This window comes from Rhinichthys klamathensis, unplaced genomic scaffold, assembly GCF_029890125.1.
Source record: "Rhinichthys klamathensis goyatoka isolate OS25496 unplaced genomic scaffold, OSU_Roscu_1.1 h1tg000157l_1, whole genome shotgun sequence".
Taxonomy (NCBI): Eukaryota; Metazoa; Chordata; class Actinopteri; order Cypriniformes; family Leuciscidae; genus Rhinichthys; species Rhinichthys klamathensis.
This window is the reverse complement of record NW_026606692.1, coordinates 5,067,919-5,087,237: the sequence shown is the minus strand read 5'-3', so window position 1 is coordinate 5,087,237 and position 19,319 is coordinate 5,067,919. Positions and strand designations below refer to the sequence as shown.

Sequence of the window (19,319 nt, the reverse complement as noted above, 5' to 3'; positions counted from 1 at the left end):
TGTAGCAAATTTATGTTGTAATGATAATCAAACAAAACTCTTGACTTTAAATAAGTAAACAGATATAAACAGTTACCTATTTAAGCATCAAGGTTGGAAAATATAAACGCTGTAGGACAACATCGGTTAACAACATGTAGGCCTATACTACATTGAGATTCGATCTCGGGTCTATTGAAGTTCCTCGAAGCTCGTGTTGTTGCGTTGATCATTGAGCTACTGTCTGTAGGCTACGCTGTTAAAGTTGTAAAGCCACATTGATGTAGCCTAAATGTTTTTATTGCAATGTTTTATGTTGAAATGTTTTCATTATTTATTCAATTACATTTCAGTAGCCTCATAGCCTTGAATACATCTGCTACCAGCTTTCAATCGCTCTGAATCAGCCGCGGTGCGGCAGCAGATTACGCATTAGAGAGAATAAACCGGAATAAACGAACACTTTTCAGAGTCTATGATTGTAGCGCCTCTTAGCGGTAAACGGCAGCAAATACACCACACATTTTACCGCCGCGGTGGAACACGGGGGAACGGCTGATGTGGGCATTGTCATGGCTTGCCTCGACATTTGCGTTTGAATAGCGCGCGTCCTCCGTGGGCGTGTCAGATTAACGCGTAATGAAGTGTAATGAGCTGGGGAAAAAAATACTGACAGCACTCTCTTTTCATACAGATTGCATAAACTGAGAATATTTGTTTTTTATATAAATAACTTCATTTAAAAGAAGAGAATTCAAGCTTCGTAAAAAGAAAAATCTCTCGTGCCTGTGTGACAAGTAAGACGCGTTTCAGAATGGACTTCACTGACAGAGAGAACGCAGAACTCGCATCATGTTTGTTTTTCTTTATTTGGTGAAAAGCACAACACTTTGTTTTTATTGTGAGTATCCACAAAAAAATAGAAACTTAACAGGATCTAATGATGTATAACACTTAAATGTAAGATCAAAATCAACCGAGTATTTTGAGTGTCTTTTGCACTGATAATAAAAAAAGCGAGCAGATCACGCCGGCGTGATTGCCGACCCCAGAGAGTTTTAAACAGTGGACACAACAGAAGTAGTGCAGTGCCGACCAATACAGAGTAGTGCAAACAAATATTACAAATGTAAACAACATACTATGGGATAGTGTTCTACACATAGCAGTTGCTGAGGTAGCTAGCAGACAGTTAAAAAGAGATAGTTTACAGTTTTGTAAAGTGCAACTCGGAACACGTGTGTGTCATACCAGTTTTTGAGTATTTAAAAGTCGAATGGCTTGGGGAAAGAAGCTGTTACACAGTCTGGTTGTGTGGGCCCGAATGCTTCGGTACCTCTTGCCAGATGGCAGGAGGATAAAAAGTTTATGTGAGGGGTGGGTGGGGTCATCCACAATGCTGATTGCTTTGCGAATACAATGTTTTACATAAATGTCTTTGATAGAGGGAAGAGAGACCCCAATGATCTTCTCAGCTGTTCTCACTGTGTAGGGCTTTGTGGTCCGGGAGCAGAAAGGACTTGGATTTCATTAAAAGTATCTTAATTTTTTGTTCTAAAGATGAACAAAGGTCTTACAGGTTTGGAACATATTTAACAACAGAATTTTATTTTGGGGTGAACTAACCCTTTAAAAGTTCAATTTACAAAAATAAAAATAAAAAAAATGTGTCATTACCATGATGCTGTTTGACAGTGCTCATTTTACTTCACTTAGTCCCCCCAATTCCCTACTTCTTGTGTTTCTGTTACCTGTGTTTCTTTTCAGTTCAGTTTGTTAGTTTGACTACCCTCTTGTCTTGTAAATCCTTATTATTTGTACACAGACACTTACAACTGGTCATGCATTATATTGATTTTATCTTAACCTAATTTGTAAGTACGTAGCTTATTTATCCTAACGGTATTACAACTCCCGGTGTGTTACAACCATCCCCTGTCTCCCATATTTAAATAGATTACACAGCATAGACACATTCTCAGAGAAAGATACTACCAAGGTATTGTTAAACTGAATTGTTTATATGTTTCCCATAGAACTGGATAAACCATGGAGGAAATTTGAATGGGGGTAAGCTATGCATGTTTATAAGCTATGATGACAAGTGTTTATTTATATTTCTATGTATACTGTAAAAACTAAAGGTGCCTCAAATATCCTGTCGGATACTCAAGGAACTTAAAAATGTAATTTAAGTGCCTCAAAGCTCTTTCTCCTATAGTAGGGTTACTGGTGGAGCATTGACAATCTTTGCGGTTCTTGCTGGAACTTATGGGATCCTTTAGGCACTTTGTATTCAGTTCAGAGGTTCTGGAGTCAACTTTTCACTACCAAAAGACCTTAAAGTGGGAAAATAGAGGAACTTGAATGCTATAAAAGGGTTATGACAGGGGGTTCAGCGAAAAATCAGCAGCTGGTAGCAGGAAGTAGCTGCCACTGGCAGCCGACCGTACCTGCCAATAAAACCCTATGATAAATCCGGACGTCAGCTGTCGCTAATAACCGGAAGTCGTGGATGACGCATTTAGCCAGGCAAATAAGTTATTATATCAATTTATATATATATATATATATATATATATATATATATATATATGTATATATATATATACACTCACCTAAAGGATTATTAGGAACACCTGTTCAATTTCTCATTAATGCAATGATCTAATCAACCAATCACATGGCAGTTGCTTCAATGCATTTAGGGGTGTGGTCCTGGTCAAGACAATCTCCTGAACTCCAAACTAAATGTCAGAATGGGAAAGAAAGGTGATTTAAGCAATTTTGAGCGTGGCATTTTCGTCCTGTGGGCGAAAATGCCTTGTTGATGCTAGAGGTCAGAGGAGAATGGGCCGACTGATTCAAGCTGATAGAAGAGCAACTTTGACTGAAATAACCACTCGTTACATCCGAGGTATGCAGCAAAGCATTTGTGAAGCCACAACACGCACAACCTTGAGGCGGATGGGCTACAACAGCAGAAGACCCCACCGGGTACCACTCATCTCCACTACAAATAGGAAAAAGAGGCTACAATTTGCAAGAGCTCACCAAAATTGGACAGTTGAAGACTGGAAAAATGTTGCCTGGTCTGATGAGTCTCAATTTATGTTGAGACATTCAGATGGTAGAGCCAGAATTTGGCGTAAACAGAATGAGAACATGGATCCATCATGCCTTGTTACCACTGTGCAGGCTGGTGGTGGTGGTGTAATGGTGTGGGGGATGTTTTCTTGGTACACTTTAGGCCCCTTAGTGCCAATTGGGCATCGTTTAAATGCCACGGCCTACCTGAGCATTGTTTCTGACCATGTCCATCCCTTTATGGCCACCATGTACCCATCCTCTGATGGCTACTTCCAGCAGGATAATGCACCATGTCACAAAGCTCGAATCATTTCAAATTGGTTTCTCGAACATGACAATGAGTTCACTGTACTAAAATGGCCCCCACAGTCACCAGATCTCAACCCAATAGAGCATCTTTGGGATGTGGTGGAACGGGAGCTTCGTGCCCTGGATGTGCATCCCACAAATCTACATCAACTGCAAGATGCTATCCTATAAATATGGGCCAACATTTCTAAAGAATGCTTTCAGCACCTTGTTGAATCAATGCCACGTAGAATTAAGGCAGTTCTGAAGGCGAAGGCGAAAAACACAGTATTAGTATGGTGTTCCTAATAATCCTTTAGGTGATCCTTTTTTTTTTTTTTTTACTTATTTAAATAAAATACTTCTATTACTAATTATTTTATATTATTTGATTAAAAAAGGTTTATCAAATATAAATCAGGTAACGAAGATCATAGACATATACAATAAGCTATACTTGAAATTATGAGATTGTACGTGTATAAATATAATTTATGAATGAGTGTACATGTTTGTTAAATAATGAAATATATACATACAGAAAGAAATGCCTTTGTAATCATATTGTATATTTAAAATGGATCTAAAATATCTAATAAACAATTCTTATTTTGAATTTGGTTCAGTTTGTTTAATGGTAACCATAGTAACAACATGAAATATTAATAAATAAATAAAAATTGGTTCCTGGAGGCACCCAAAACGGTTCCACACAGTGCCTATATATAAGAGTTCCTCAGGAAACCTGTGTGGTTCCCGAGAACCGCCCCTTTTCTAAGGGTTCCTAGAGGATCTACAGACTGTTCCGCCGGTGTGGCAAAGTGAAGAACCCCAAAAGGTTCCTCCAGGCACCTTTTATTTTCACAGTGTCCATACTCGAAGAGCAATGTTTTTATCTTACAGTAAAGTGAAAATGAATTTTTTTCTCGACGTTATGTTTATGGAAAAATGCATATGTGCTCTATAACAAAACTATCTCCTATTTCAGCAAACAAAGTAAGACAGATCAAGCTAAAAGAGGCCACTTCATTTATATTTTTTAACCTCCCATCACCAATCCAGCCATCATGGTTTCTAGTCAATCCGTCATCCGACGGCTGTTCCTCGCTTATTTGCTTCTTTTGGGGAGTACTCTTGGTTCGGGATAAATTCCGGGCTCAGAGTCCTCCCATTAGACTGCACGCCAAATAGGCCTATCTTGCCTCTATCAGATGTGAACTTGTGAATTTAGAGTGTAAATAAATTTGTCTCTTGTCTTTGTGCAGACAGAAGGAAGAGCTAAAAAAAAGTCTAGAAAATTTTCGTCTAAGTATTCCAGATGTTACACACCTCAGGATCCTGGTAGCTGGGCAAATTGGAGCAGGGAAGTCCAGCTTCATTAACTCTGTCAATAGTGCCTTTTAAGGAGAAATGGTCTGTGAAGCAATACCTGATAATTCACAATCAACCGTGAGTCATAGTTTCACGAAAAGAGTAGGTATTAGGCCTTTTTGACTCCTATTGCACTCACATGAAATAAACATGATCTTAAAGCTAAGAAAATGAAGCTGCTAAGATAAGAATAATGCTAAGAATTTGCTATAAGGAAATATAGACAAATCACCAACTGAACAAGACAAGATCTGTTTAAAATCAAAAGCATTGAAAATATTTTGGCAATGTGTGTGATATTTACAAATGTTTATGGTGCCATTTTCTTGGTCTTTGTTTATAGCTGAACACATACCGCATCAGAAATGCAGATGCAGATTTGCCTTTTGAAATCTGTGACGTAATGGGCTTAGAACCTGATAAATTATCTGTGTGTCAACCTGATGACATTGTCAAAACCATATTTGGCCATGTGAAGGAGGGATATACAGTAAGACATTAATTTAATTAAAAATCAACATTTAAATGTGTGCAATATCTCTCACATTTTTATATTTTGTCTTTATTTAACAAAACTAGTTGTTAGGAAAAGCCACTCTCTAACGAGGATGAACATTACAAGGAAACCCCTTCACTGTCGGATCAAGCTTTCTGCCTGGTTTACATCATTGATGGAAGTAGAATCCAACTCTCTGCAGGCAATAAGATATTTACTGAGAAGCTAAGGATCATCCGCCAGAAAATCAGTGATAATGGTAAAACTTTGAATGAATTTTATCTTTATTATTTAACCACAACACTGTATAAAAGCGTCTACAGTCCCAGAAACTATTTAGCATATGTGCATATATGAATATTTGATCTCCATTTCATTAATATAAAGGTACTGTTTTTAAGTTAACCAATACAAATGTAACATTTGCCATTTGCTGTTGTTTTTTTTTTTTTTTTTTTTAAATGAGAGAAACTGAAAACATATGAATATATTAAATCATTCAGATTAAAATCATTTAGACTTTCACGTTGTAGGGATTCCTCAAGTGATTGTCATGACCAAAATAGATGAAGCATGTCCGCTGGTCAACAAGGATCTGAAGAAGGTCTACACTAGCAAGATCATCAAAGAGAGGGTAAACCATTCATTCAAACAAACATCTATGCATGTTACATGTTCTAGTTCTGTAGTTTTTCAAACAATTTTACATTCTGCTCCTGTCCAGATGGAGTTCTGCAAAAACATTGTGGGCGTGCCAATGAACAGTATCTTTCCAGTGAAGAACTACCATGATGAGATTGACCCAGATGACCTTGTTGATGTTTTGATTCTCAAGGCATTTGAACAGATTGTGCGTTTTGCTAATGCAAGACTGAGGAGGGGTGCTTCAAACGAATGAGAAATTCACAAGTTGGAAGACCAGAGAATGTTGTAACTTGCATGGGCAGAGCATTTAAACTGTAATAATATAAAGGATTTTTAGGAAAAGAACATAAAGTTTTTTTCCTTACAGTTGAATGAATGTTAAATTACCAAACTAGTATTATCATCTGAATCAGCATGTTCTCTTATTTAATTTAATATAGGCTACCATGTACTCACACACACACACACACACACACACACACACACACACACACACACACACACACACACACACACACACACACACACACACACACACACACACACACACACACACACACACACACACACACACACACACACACACACACACACTAGTATCGTTGTGGCTGTGTAGATGGTGATGACGTACCATTTTACTTCTAAAAGACATTCCATTTACAACGTGATACAGGTTATAGCCAACATTTGACAATGGTAAAAATATGTATTTGTGTAATGCTCCTTGGTTTTCAAGCAAGATGTAAAATAGCTCTTCCTGCTACTTGGAAATAAACACTTGTTGTTGGCAACTATTCTTTTTGTATAGTCTTCTTCTGTGTAATGGTAATTGCTTGGTAGTCTGTGTTGGTGTCTTTTGGGGTCCATCTGTATTTTAATGCAAAGAGCCAGGCCAACCAGCAGAGGGCACGTATGAGCTTGAAACAGTTTATTACGCTGGTGGATGTCGCAAAGAAGAGCGTATATAAAAGCCGTGGTTCAACACTCGTCCTGTCTCTTTCCTCAGACAACGTTTGTGTGATCAAGAAGTTTCGGTGAAACATGTGCGTTTCTTCAGAAACCCGCTTTGTGTTTGCAAGCGTGTAAGTATTGTTTTTTTCTTTTTTTTTTTGAATCCCAATACTAGCGTAAGTTTGCGATATTAGCTTAAGACCCACCTTTATCTGCATTTATGATTTGACACTATCAACGTTTCCATTGACTTTATTGTGTGTAATGTACATTGAACCCCTAAATCTCCCTCCAGGTTTTCGTTGAGGGCTTGAATAGGGTTTATGAACTATCTTTGTTTTCCGGTTGTAGAGTCTCCAGTCTGAATCATGTTGGGAGAACAGGAACACGTGGACTTGGATGATGTTCGCCATTGGCGTTTGAACGAGTAGAACATCTGCATTTGATGCATTGATTCTAAATCGCGATGAATGCGATCAAGCAATTGCGGTAAGTGAACCTTAGACAATAGATTCTGATATATGCACTCATTTTGAGTAAAATGATTGTTGAGCCGTTGATGACTTCTATTACTTTTCTGACACCTCGTATGAACGCTGTATTCAGCAGCTGATTATACAATCTAGTCTGAGGCTCTTGCTTAATACATGTGACTTATTTTAGGTTTCCCACATTGCACTGGTGTTTTATGCATTTGTAGTGAATGTTTAGTGGGAAAGATACTACTATTCTAGTAGTTTATTACAAAAAAATGTTCCTTGTTAAAATCATTCAAAGTGCGTGTATATTAATCTGGTTCTAGCTTGACCCACCTTTATCTGCATTAATGTGACACTTTGAGTGACACTATCAATGTTTCATTGACTTTATTTCTTGTACATTTCATTAAATCCTTAAATCTCCCGCCAGGTTTTCGTTTGAGGGCTTGAATTGGGTTTACACTTGAACCGCATATGAACTTCTTTGTTTTCCGGTTGTGGTGTCTCCAGTCTGAATCATGTTGGGAGAACAAACACGTGGACTTGGAGGATGTTCGCCTTTGAACGAGTAGAACATCTGCATTTGATGCATTCATTCTAAATCGCGATGAATGCGATCAAGAGGTTACGGTAAGTGAAACTTAGACAATGGGCTCTGATATGCATTTTTTTTAATAAAAATTGAGCCGTTGATGACTTCAATTACTTTTCTGACACCTCGTATGAACGCTGTATTCAGCAGCTGATTATACAATCTAGTCTGAGGCTCTTGCATGCCACTTATTTTAGGGTTCCCACTTTTTATTTATTTTTATATATAAATATGCATTTGTAGTAAATGTTTGGTGGGGAAGATGCTATTCTGTGAGTAACTTGTAGGCTTTTTTATTTAAAAACATTTCAAACCTTAATCGTTCGAGATCCCTCGTTTAAAATAATTTAAAGTGCTTGTATACTAATGTGGTTCTATAACTAGAAAAGATTGGGACATACCGGTAATGTATTTGCGAACAAGTCCCCAGTCATATAAATTGTATTAATATCTGGGAAGCACGTGACAAGTCAATCTATTAGTTGAAGTGTGTGAACTCTTCCTTTTGTAAGTTTGTTGCTTTGCATTTAATGTATGGCTGTTTCAGCTACTAAGATAGCTTTACTTTCACTGATGGTTAGAATGTTGAAGCTCCTTAATGCAAAAATGTGGTGGTGTGAGGTCAGACCACTTCATTTTTCCAATATTGCAATTTATTTATTTTTGTGTGAATAGGTGGTTGACTGGTCGATGATTGTGTCTGATCGTAAAGTCTCCCTGAGCAGTTAAACTCCATACTATGATCTCTCTGGACTGGTTGAGGCTGCAAGGCATGGCCAGCTCAATGTACACTTGGATATGATGCAGCTATACATCCTTTCTACACTTTATTTGCGAATGTGAGGTCCAAGAAATCTTCTGGTGGCATACAGTTTGGAATCCAATCTCCTGTTTATGCATGGATGTCACTGGAAATTAATGCATTTTTGAAACCCTACATATACCATTATGTACTTCAAATACATGTTTGGATGCATTTCTTTGTTTCAATAAAAGTGTGAACAAAACCTTGACTTTTTTTTTCCCTTAACCCCTTTGTATCAGTCTAGTTTCTATTATAAAAAATAAAAGTAATAGGCGGTTTCTATAAGCTCAAGTTTAGGACACAATAATAAAATTGATCAATTGAGGTCTAATACGTCATGAAGCCTTTTTAAAACTGAGAAATGCTTGAACCTAATATTGCATAAGTCCAATATCCTGCGTGATCTAGATGATCTGATGGATGATACATCGAATAAACACCATCCTAGACTGATCCACTCTAGGTATTTCTGACGACAGGAAGACCGGGTTCCTGAGAGACCGTTACATGCTCTCTACTTCCGGATTATTGCTCATAATGATCGCTTCGTTGTGTAGTTCAACACCCGAATGATGTTTCAGAGAGAACGTTAATGCATTCGTGTGTCGCTGAATGACGAGCTCTGAACTGAATCTACGACGTTTTTATGTAGACTCGCGCAACTGTTGGATTTCACGCGTTTAAATGAAACTTATAAGGTGAGTAACGTTAAATGTGGCGACGCTGGAGATGATCGAAAATAGAGAAATACGCTTAAATTAGCGACTGTTCTGAATAGAGAGGGGAGGGTATTGTCAATGCTGTCGTTTTTCTGTCTAGCTGTCTTTTGTGATGTGACACCCACGCGCCACAAAGAAAAGCTACTCGTTTACGTGGGTAATAAAAAATGTTTATCTTTAAACCTGTGCATGTCGATTCTTGAAAGTTACGTTGTACTGTTAAAATGATGGTCAGAACCTACCGACTAGTGTTCGATGCTCCCTGAAAAGATTTGCGTGCTGCCTGACTGATGTTTATGGGAGTGGTAGAAAAATACGGTGTTTTAATGCTTGTTTGCGTGAATTGTGAGCATTTTTCAGATTGACTTAACGTAAACCGGGAGCATGTAGAGCTCTCGGGGATTCATTGCCGTCTACGAACAGTTGACATCTGGATCTGTTCGGTTCATTATCCGTGGCTTCGTGAGGATATGTGCTGCTGATAGCAGTGCTAATGGGAAGAGAACACATTTTGAGTGATGCTGGAATGGCTCTTACCGTACGGTTTCAAGTAGTGTTGTAGGCTCTATTAATATTGTTTGGCTTCATGACGTAACTAATTTCCCTCCAAAATCTTATGAATTATTAAAAATACATTGATAATTTAACTAATACGGACAGCCTCTTGGATTCATTCCCTACTAATACCAGGAACATGTTTTAAATTTCTAAAATAAATAAATAATGTATTTTATTTTATGGGGCTTACAGTATCACTCTCCAGAAATTATAAACAAGAAAAAATAAAAGGCTGAAATTCTTGAAAAAAGTAGTCCAAATAGTTTTTTTTTTTTTTTTTTTTGTCTTTTTAAAAATATTCTTAATATTTCAGAAACCTTTGTCTAAAATTTCACTGTGGCATAAACAGCAGAGGACAATGACTGTGTCAATGGTATTTTTTTAAAATATAGGCCTAGTATTTTGGATGCTTTTATGAAAATGACATGTTTTGTTGAAATTCATTTTTTTTTTTTTATTTTTTTTTTTTTACAACAGTTTCTTCAGTGTTTTCAACAAAATAATGAGCCAACATCACTAAGATTATCAACAGGATTTCTTTTTCTTTTTTTTTTGTGGGGTGCATGATTTTTAGTAAGTGTTGACCATTATAATGAATACTAGAACACATTTATTTAGGCCGTGTTATTTGGGTTACTAACATTAGAAATTAGGACAGATGTGGGTTATATGCCTTGAACTAGATGTGGTCATTAAGAAACAACCATTGCTACAACCATAACCATAACTTAGCCAGTCAAATCAGTTTTGTTTGACCTGATTTCAAATGGCTTATTTAAGTCTTTATTAACCGTCATGAGGCTGCTGTGTGGTCAACAAATCTGTTCTTATTGCTTTTTGTTCTAGCAAATATCTGCTCCATCAATCTCATTTTTGAATTCAACTCCTCTGAACATAAACATTTAGGAAAATTATGTAATACTCTTATCATCCTTCCAAGTAATGTGCAGTAATTTATACCAAATGACTATTGAATTGACACATAATGTCAGTATCTGCATCATATTTCTAAGTTTAGCTATTTGGCAGCAAAACTATAACGTAAACTAATGGTCTTGAATTCAAAGTGTCACTTTTGTGGTACAAAAGAAGAAGAAAAGAAACCACACACAGCCTCATTCCTTTTCCGTCACAGTCTCATGTTTCCATGCCAACAGTGACATCAGCACTGCAGGGATGTGTGTAAGGATGAAAGACTCCTCTGCTGTGGTTCTCCATGGTTACCATCCACTGCCAGCCAACTGCAAAAGTTATTATCAGTCACATGATCATTTGACCTATATGGTGATTAACTCATCAGCAACTATAATAAAACAATGCAATAATGCATTTGCTAAAGAAAATGGTAACTCTTTTGTTTAGGGTCATTTACATGAGGCTAGGATATTAGATATTGGCTGTTTAGTACTTGTAAAGCACATATTTAATGCCTTTTTCTGCATGACCATATTCTACATCCCATAATCATACCCAATAACTATTAATAAGCCGTAAGGAGTTTATTGAGGCAAATTTGTATTGAAATCTCATTGAAAAAGGCTAATTTTTATTTTCATGCTGTGCAACATGTCTGTATAGGAGTGAGTGAAATACAGTATGTGGTGACATTTATGGTGTATGTTACTGACTATAACAGTAACAGTAGCCTATGTTGAGTTACAGAATTGTTTATTTAATCAAAACATTTAGTAGAAACCACCAGTTTAAAAGAATTAACTTTGTTAAACAAAATTCAAACTCAAATGTCAAGGGCATCATTACCCTAGCTTTAGGTAAGCAGGTAGGTAATAGTATGTTATGTATTTCTTTTTCAGTGTATAAGTAATTAGCTTTACCTGATCCTGCATTTTCTAACTCTTTCTTTTTGTTTTTAGATTTATGAACAATCGTGTACCATCTAACAAGAGATATCAGCCAACAGAATATGAGCACGCTGCTAACTGTGCCACACATGCGGTGAGTTGTGTGTTTAGAATAAGAATAAGCTAGAATAGGGAGGGATTAAGGAATCCCTGTAGTAGTGCAGTAATCGGTTTCTGAGAAACGCTGTTGAAAGTAAAACGGACCGAGCACCAAAACACACTTGCAGCTAATCAGGAGTAAGGGATGTATACACTCATGATGCCTGTGTTGCAGTGTGTTTGTGAATTTAGGGGTGGAGCTATCAAGATAGGGGTGTGAATCTTTTGGGTAGGGGCGTGCTTGTTTTAGTGATTTCAAATATCAACAGTGTTTTTTCAGAAATCGCTTACTGCACTTTTAAATTATGTTTTATTAACAAAGTTCAGGATGAGCACATTCAGATAATCAACCTAATTAGCACGAGAGGAGGCATATATATAGCCGACCTACCTCTATCCCATGACAGTTTTCCAGCATCCCTTCACCACCTCAACTCCTCAATCTTAAATATTTCCTATCTCAACCAGGGATGGGGGAGTACTCTGGGTTCGTGCCAAATCCAGCACGCCAAATATGCATACTTTTACTATATCCGATTATATGTGAGGGAGGGTGACAGAATGTAGTGCTCATTGAAGAGTTTTCAGCTGTTTCTTGACAATTGTCAGGGATTTGGCTGTCCAGTAAAGTCAAGACACTTTTATTTATATAGCCCTTTATACAATATAGATTGTTCAAAGCAGCTTTAAAGTGATAACAGGCAAATCATGCATTTTGGTTGTTGTTCTGCTGAAGTCAGTTCAGTTCAGTTAATTTAATCTATAAAGCAGTTCTGCAAAAAGTTCTGTCATTGTCCAGCTCAGTTCAGTTCTCATACAACAGCGTCAGTACAGTCAGATCAATAATATTGTTGATTATTAAGTGTCCCCAACTAAGCAAGCCATATGCGACAGTGGCAAGGAACCCAAACTCTATTAGGTGACAGAATGGAGAAAAAAAAACTTGGGAGAAACCACGCTCAGGCCAGTGCTCCTCTGGCCAACGAACGAACACAGTGTGATTATGATTCAGGCTGCCTCACAAGTCAGAATTCAGATCGGGATCGGTAGCATTCAAATATTCATCCCGTTCCTTTTGCTTGAAGATCGGATTCATCACGCCAATATGGAGCCAATTCTGGCCATAGGGTCTGTGCGGAGGTCCTGTCTGGTTCTTGTGGTCTTTGCTGAGGATCTGTGCTGATGGCTGTCATGTCGACGAGGCCTTCACAGGGGATTGTCTAGTAGACACGGTCTCTGCTGACATTCAGGGCTGCGTTTTGGTCGTGTCTACAGTAGGTGCAGGTCCACCATCTGATCTGGATATGGACCGGATCCAGCTGACTACGGTAACTTTGGGATAAGGATGAGACAAACACTAATATTAGCGTATTTGCCATTCTTACAATGTAACAAGTACATCGGGTGTTATAGAAAATGTTCCTGTTTCGTATTGACCTAATTTATGCAGCCTACAAATCTTTTAATTGATTTGAATAGAAATAGAATAGAAATTGATCATGTGGTATGTATGCCAGGTTAAAGAGACGTGTTTTTAGTCTAGATTTAAACTGACAGAATGTGTCTGCTTCCCGAACAATGCTAGGAAGACTATTCCAGAGTTTGGGTGCTAAATAAAAAAATGATCTGACTCCTGCCGTTGATTTTGATATTGTAGGTGGCCATTATCAGCCATTATGATATTATCAGCTGGCCAGAATTGTGAGATCGCAATAGACGTGAAGGACTCTAATCCGTTAAGATCTCACTAAAGTACTGCGGAGCCAAACCATTTAGTGCTTAGTAAGTAATCAGCCAGATTTTAAAATGTATGCAATGTTTAGTAGGGAGCCAGCCAATGCTAACAGAACCGGGCTAATATGGTCATACTTCCTGTTTCTAGAAAGAACACTAGTCCATTTTTGACCAGAGTTTGTTTATTAAGTGTGCAGAGCAACCACCCAGTAGACCATTATAATCTAGCCTTGAGGTCATGAACACTGAACTAAATTTACTGCATTTGTCATTGAGAACATATGTCGTAATTTAAATATATATTTTTAAGACGGAAAAATGTTTTACAGGTGCTAGAAATGTGGCTTTCAAATGAATAGGTTTGGGAAAATCCTTCCACTAATAAGGAACAGTGAACAAAAACGTTCTTGAGATTAATTGTGTGCTTCTCTGTGATGGTACCATGCAATGTTCACTTACAGACCAGAAGCTCCTTGAAGGCACATCTCTCGTAAGAGAGAGTGGATGTTGGAAGGTGCGGCGCTCGTGGCCGTCCTCTAGGCAAGCACCAATGTCGTGAATTTGATGCGAGCCACAACCGGACGCCAGTGCAGAGAGATAAACAGTGGTGTGACGTGGGCTTGTTAAAGACAAAATGAGCTGCTGCATTCTGGATCATTTGTAGGGGTTTAATTGCACATGTTGGAATTCCAGCCAGAGCATTGCAGTAGTCCAGCCTAGAAATGACAGGCCCTGTGTGAGAAGTTGTGTTGCATGCTCAGTTAGGAAAAGCCTGATCTTCCTTGTGTTGTACTGTGCAAACTTACATGATCGTGCTGTAGTAGCAATGTGTTTTTGAAGGTCAGCTGGTCATTAAAGATTACCCCAAGAGTCCTGGCCGAACTTGATGTGATTATTGTCGTTGAGGTCACCGTGATTTTGCCAAGTAAGACATGGTCCTGGATCAACATATTTTGTTGATCCTGGATCAACATTCCTGTCCCAAAATGTAGTCCTTACCCAATCCCTACCCCTAAACCTAACCCTACCCATAACTTTTCCCTAAAATCAGAGGGTAATGAAAGGTGAATAACACTGTACTTCACTCTGGTTGTAAGCCTAAACTTGACATAAACTGTAAACTTGTCCCTCAAATCTGATTGGTTGATTGGAAAGTTGATCCAGGAGGATCAACAAAGATGTTGATCCAGGAACATGTGGTACTTGGTGAAATCACGTTCACCTTGTTGTTGAACCTAGCTGGATAATAAAGTTGTGCTGTACTGACGGGGTGGCTGGGAAGACAAGAAGCTCTGTCTTTGCTAAGTTGAGTTGTAGGTAATGTTCTTTCATCAATCCGCCAGGCAGTCTGAGATCCATGCAGCTGCCTTGGGATCATCTGGTTGAAATGAAAAGAATAGCTGTGTGGAGAAATCATGTGCCTGTATAATGAGTCCCAGTGATGTAGTGTAAATGGAGAAGAGGAGAGGTCCATACTTGATCATGAGTATATACATATATACAATAAATCAATGCCATACATTTGTTTTGAAATTATTTCCTATAGCTTAAAGTCTGCACATATTGTTCTATTTAAATAATCTGTGACTATTTTTTATTCTCAGCTCTGGATCATTCCCAGCATTGTGGGTGGGATCTTGTTGTACCTCTTATCTGATGACCACTGGGAGGCGATTTCAGCATGGCTTTATGGGGCGGGACTATCAAGTCTTTTCATCATATCCACAGTTTTCCATACTGTCTCCTGGAAAAAGAGTCATCTCCGGTAAGACTTTCGTATGAGCTAAATCAGCTTTTTGATCAGGACATTGTTCAGTTTGTGTACTGGGAATTCAGTCACTTGAACATGAATGTTTATCTAGTGAGTTGCAAGGGATTTTGTTTTCATTTTTTAAAATCCAGCTAGTGTAGCTTGAATAATCTTTTAGGCCTATATTAAGATAATCCATCTTAATATTTATTTACACATGTGCTTGAGAAGTGATATCTTACTTTACTCTTTAGATCGGTTGAACACTGTTTCCACATGTGCGACAGGATGGTGATCTATTTCTTCATTGCTGCATCCTACACACCATGGTGAGCTCATGTACAGAGTGAATGTTGTTTATGCATCAATTTAAGAAATTAGTTTTAAGTCTGCATTAGGGATTAATGGCTTTGTGTTTGGCTTTCATAAATTGACACAGTTAGAAGTGCAGGTTGGTAGTTAGGGCTACGTTCACACTGTCAGTTTTTGGGATTGTCAACCGCATTTACTTACAGGCATGAGTACCGTGTGTTACAAGCTCATATCTCTGTCGCTGTAAGTTACCGAAACCACCAACATACAGTAGATGCCCGTTTGTGCAGCACAGAGCGGCTCTCTTGGACTGTGACGTGACAGAGTAGTTGTCCAGTCCAGTTGTGTTCATCTCTTTTGTCCACTTTTAACCACTTCTGTCCTGATTTCTTCGAGGGGAGGGTCTATACTCTATAGGCTGGTAAATGTATGGACTTTTTCAGATCTTTCAATGTAATGAACAAAATTAGCTCACACAACTTAAATATGAACATGACCATGGAAAACAGAAAAACATACGGAGAGCAATAGGTAGCTTTCGTTTCTGCTCTGACAGCCGCAAGACCATGCCTGAACACGCAGTGAGTGTGTGTTAGAGATCAGGAATGGTGAGAGAACATTGTGCTTGGTACGTTTTTCGTCTTTAAACCAAACTTAAATTAAATACTTAAATCCTGTCTGGCTAGCGCGCTTCCCATAATGTTTATGCATTAAGACGGTGAGCGAGCGGTCTTTTGCGGCTGTTCGAACACATTCGACCACATGAGTGTCTATACTACGAAAGCAATCTGGTCAAATGAGTTTTCAACTACCTCTGGAAGTGGTTGAAGATGGACAAGCTCAAAAAAAATTTGGACCCCATTTACACCTGTATTTAGCGTTGTCTACTTGTGTTCCAATCAACCAAAACGTATCTTAATACCAGGTGTAAACAAGGCCTGACATCTGTATTCTGCTGCTGTGCGAATGTGGCCATGAAGACCAAGGGTTCAAATGTGCCAATCCTTTTTAGTTTGTTTCCACTAAGATGTGTGAATCTGTTTTTAGCAGAAATACTGATGGTGCCTCTGTTAACACAGAATTTTTTCCTTATTTTGGAGCACTATTAATTCAATAAAAGGATGTGTTGCTTAAAGTCACAAAAAAATCTATTCTTATTTTTTTATGGAATATTCCAGTATTTATTATAAATTGTATGATTTCTCTTCTCTGATGACGTGTTTAATGGCGCGAATTTACTGGACCTACATTTTCTCCTGTTCAAGAACCTGTTTCACTCTGATATACACAGATTTTTTTTAAATTTCATTTCAAGTCAAACAAGTATTCCGAGAAATAGCGATCATTTTCTGAAGTATGTTAAACTGATACAACTGAAAACAATTCTCAGTCCAATTCACATTTTATTCAACAGACATGTTTAGTTGTAGCAATTAAAATAATGTACTTGTTTTGATCAATTACAAAGTAGCCAGATGTTTAATTAGTCTTTTCAGTGCTTTGAGTATAGTTGTTTTCCTATTTGTGACCCAGCTGCATAGCCTTGAGTTATGAATCTCAATTGTTTATTTTACCCAAATGGATTTATAGTGGATTCTGAATGAACATTTAGTATTTATATTCCCTGGGAATCAAACTGTGAGACTTCCACAGATAGTTGGTGTCCTAAGCACCATTAATTAAGGATGTAATGGCTTTATGGCAGGCTGACGCTGCGGGAGCTTGGTCCATGGGCTGCCCACATGCGTTGGGTTGTCTGGGTGATGGCCACTGTAGGAACTGCCTATGTATTCTTTTTCCATGAAAGGTGAGCACGTGTTTGACAAATGACAAGTGTTTAATTCTACTTACATTTTCACTTTGGTACGTTTTCCGTGCTACATGTGTTTCTTGTGTCCTTTGTGTTACAGGTTTAAAGTTGTAGAGCTGATTTGTTACATAGCAATGGGTGTTTTTCCCGCCCTTGTCATCCTCTCTATGGTAAGAAAATGAATGCTTTCAGTTGAAAGTGTCATGACAGATTAATTCAAACTAAATGAAATGTCTGTCTGTTTTCCTTATAGGCAGACAGTTCAGGTCTGTGTGAGCTGCTGGTTGGTGGCGGGTGTTATGTGTTGGGCATTGTGTTCTTTAAAAGTGATGGAATAGTGCCCTTTGCTCACGCTATATGGCATCTCTTTGTTGCAATGGGAGCAAGCATCCATTACTATGCCATCTGGAAGTACCTGTACACACCTCTCAATCAACCAACCAGTACGGCCCGGTGACACACCTATGCATACACCTAACCACAAATCATTTGAATATATATTTGCCACTAAAGTGCTAAAATTCTACTAAAGCATAAATAATATTGTTTTTTTTTCTTTCTCTTGTGTTTTTGCTAGCGAACAGTTTGACTGATGTAACTCTTGTCACTTATTAATAGGTCTTTAACTAGCACAGAAATTACAACTAGCCTTTGTGAGACTACAGACAGCAGGGGTCATTTTGGACCTGAAGCCGTGTGCAATCCTGAGACTGATAAAGGATCCAGAACATGAACATTTCTGGAAAAGTCTATGGACGTATTACATGACGGTTTACAATTTTTTAAAAGGTATATACTGAGCAAATGTAAAATCACTGCCAGATATTTGTAAAAACACTCATCCTGGATAGTAATTACTTGACTACAGTTTAAAGGTATTTCTGTAGTGTTTTTTTTTAATTGATGTAAGATTATTCTGCCAATTCTGCCACTGCCAGTGGGGAGATATTCTTATTTCTGTCAGAAATATGAGTACATTTTGTATTACTGTACACAGTATCGATTCTCCATGCTTCTAGTCTAGTGCAAGTTTGTTGCATTTTTGGATGTGTAATGTCTTTGGAAAATGCCATAAGTGCTTGATGACAATGTCCAGGGAAAGATTTGCTTAAAGATTTCATGGCTTAAAGATAAGTTTAGGGTTTTTCGACTCATACCACATTATGATTGTGTTTAAATTTGTCTTTCAGATTTAAAATATGCTTAATTTGATTTACTAAAATTAATCAACTCGACTACAATAGGGTTTCAGCAACAACAACAAAATGTAGGGGTTAGGTCACAGCTCACTGTTTCATTCTTCATTCATTGTTACATCGTTCGTATCACTGTTTATGCAAGCGCTGAGGAAGCCTACAAAGCTGAAATTCAATAATAGGCGTTTCGTTTCAGACATGTGCTGTAAGCTATTGACCAATCACAACAGACTGGGTCGTCTGAATTTTTTTTAAATTTTGGATGCATGTAAATCTATTGAAGGAGACCCCCAAAACAAAATTAGGAACCTTTAAAATAGCATAATAGTGGCACTTTAAAGGCTTTTTCCCATTTTACTGCACTCAATTCCAGTGAAAATCTGAAAATAAAGAGTTTTATTTTTTTTATTTAATTATTTATGTAAACTTTCAGCTGTTGTAGATATTATATTACGAATCATTTTGTAGTAGTGCTTAGCTATTTGCCTCCATCATTTAAAGGTTTCATGAACATGAGTAAAAATTACACAGATTTACACCTCAGATTATTTTGATCTCTTTCAACTCAATTAAGGAACAGTTA

At 37.8% G+C, this 19,319-nt stretch overlaps 2 protein-coding genes and 2 non-coding genes across 5 annotated transcripts; all 4 read left to right on the top strand.

Annotated features, from left to right (window-relative positions):
- Positions 1–1,255: 1,255 nt before the first annotated feature.
- LOC130090962 (interferon-induced protein 44-like) lies at positions 1,256–6,122 on the top strand. The gene is made up of 6 exons (XM_056258607.1): positions 1,256–1,311; positions 4,623–4,750; positions 5,100–5,218; positions 5,315–5,483; positions 5,758–5,858; positions 5,949–6,122. Exons 1-6 carry the CDS (start codon positions 1,256–1,258, stop codon positions 6,120–6,122), a joined length of 747 nt encoding a protein of 248 aa, XP_056114582.1.
- A 1,249-nt stretch (positions 6,123–7,371) lies between these two features.
- Positions 7,372–7,456, top strand: LOC130091066 (small nucleolar RNA SNORD60). Its single transcript, XR_008807767.1, has one exon. It is a non-coding gene; the product is annotated as a small nucleolar RNA SNORD60 (small nucleolar RNA).
- Positions 7,457–7,983: 527 nt separating this feature from the next.
- LOC130091067 (small nucleolar RNA SNORD60) lies at positions 7,984–8,068 on the top strand. Its single transcript, XR_008807768.1, has one exon. It is a non-coding gene; the product is annotated as a small nucleolar RNA SNORD60 (small nucleolar RNA).
- Positions 8,069–9,149: 1,081 nt separating this feature from the next.
- On the top strand, positions 9,150–18,973 carry LOC130091046 (monocyte to macrophage differentiation factor 2). 2 transcript variants are annotated; one of them, XM_056258731.1, is made up of 8 exons: positions 9,150–9,394; positions 11,848–11,929; positions 15,273–15,433; positions 15,673–15,747; positions 17,436–17,537; positions 17,641–17,710; positions 17,794–17,983; positions 18,159–18,973. In XM_056258731.1, exons 1-8 carry the CDS (start codon positions 9,381–9,383, stop codon positions 18,164–18,166), a joined length of 702 nt encoding a protein of 233 aa, XP_056114706.1. In that variant the 5' UTR covers positions 9,150–9,380; the 3' UTR covers positions 18,167–18,973. The 2 variants fall into 2 exon arrangements, with proteins under 2 accessions (XP_056114706.1, XP_056114705.1); XM_056258730.1 differs by having other exon boundaries at positions 17,794–18,973.
- Positions 18,974–19,319: the final 346 nt, after the last annotated feature.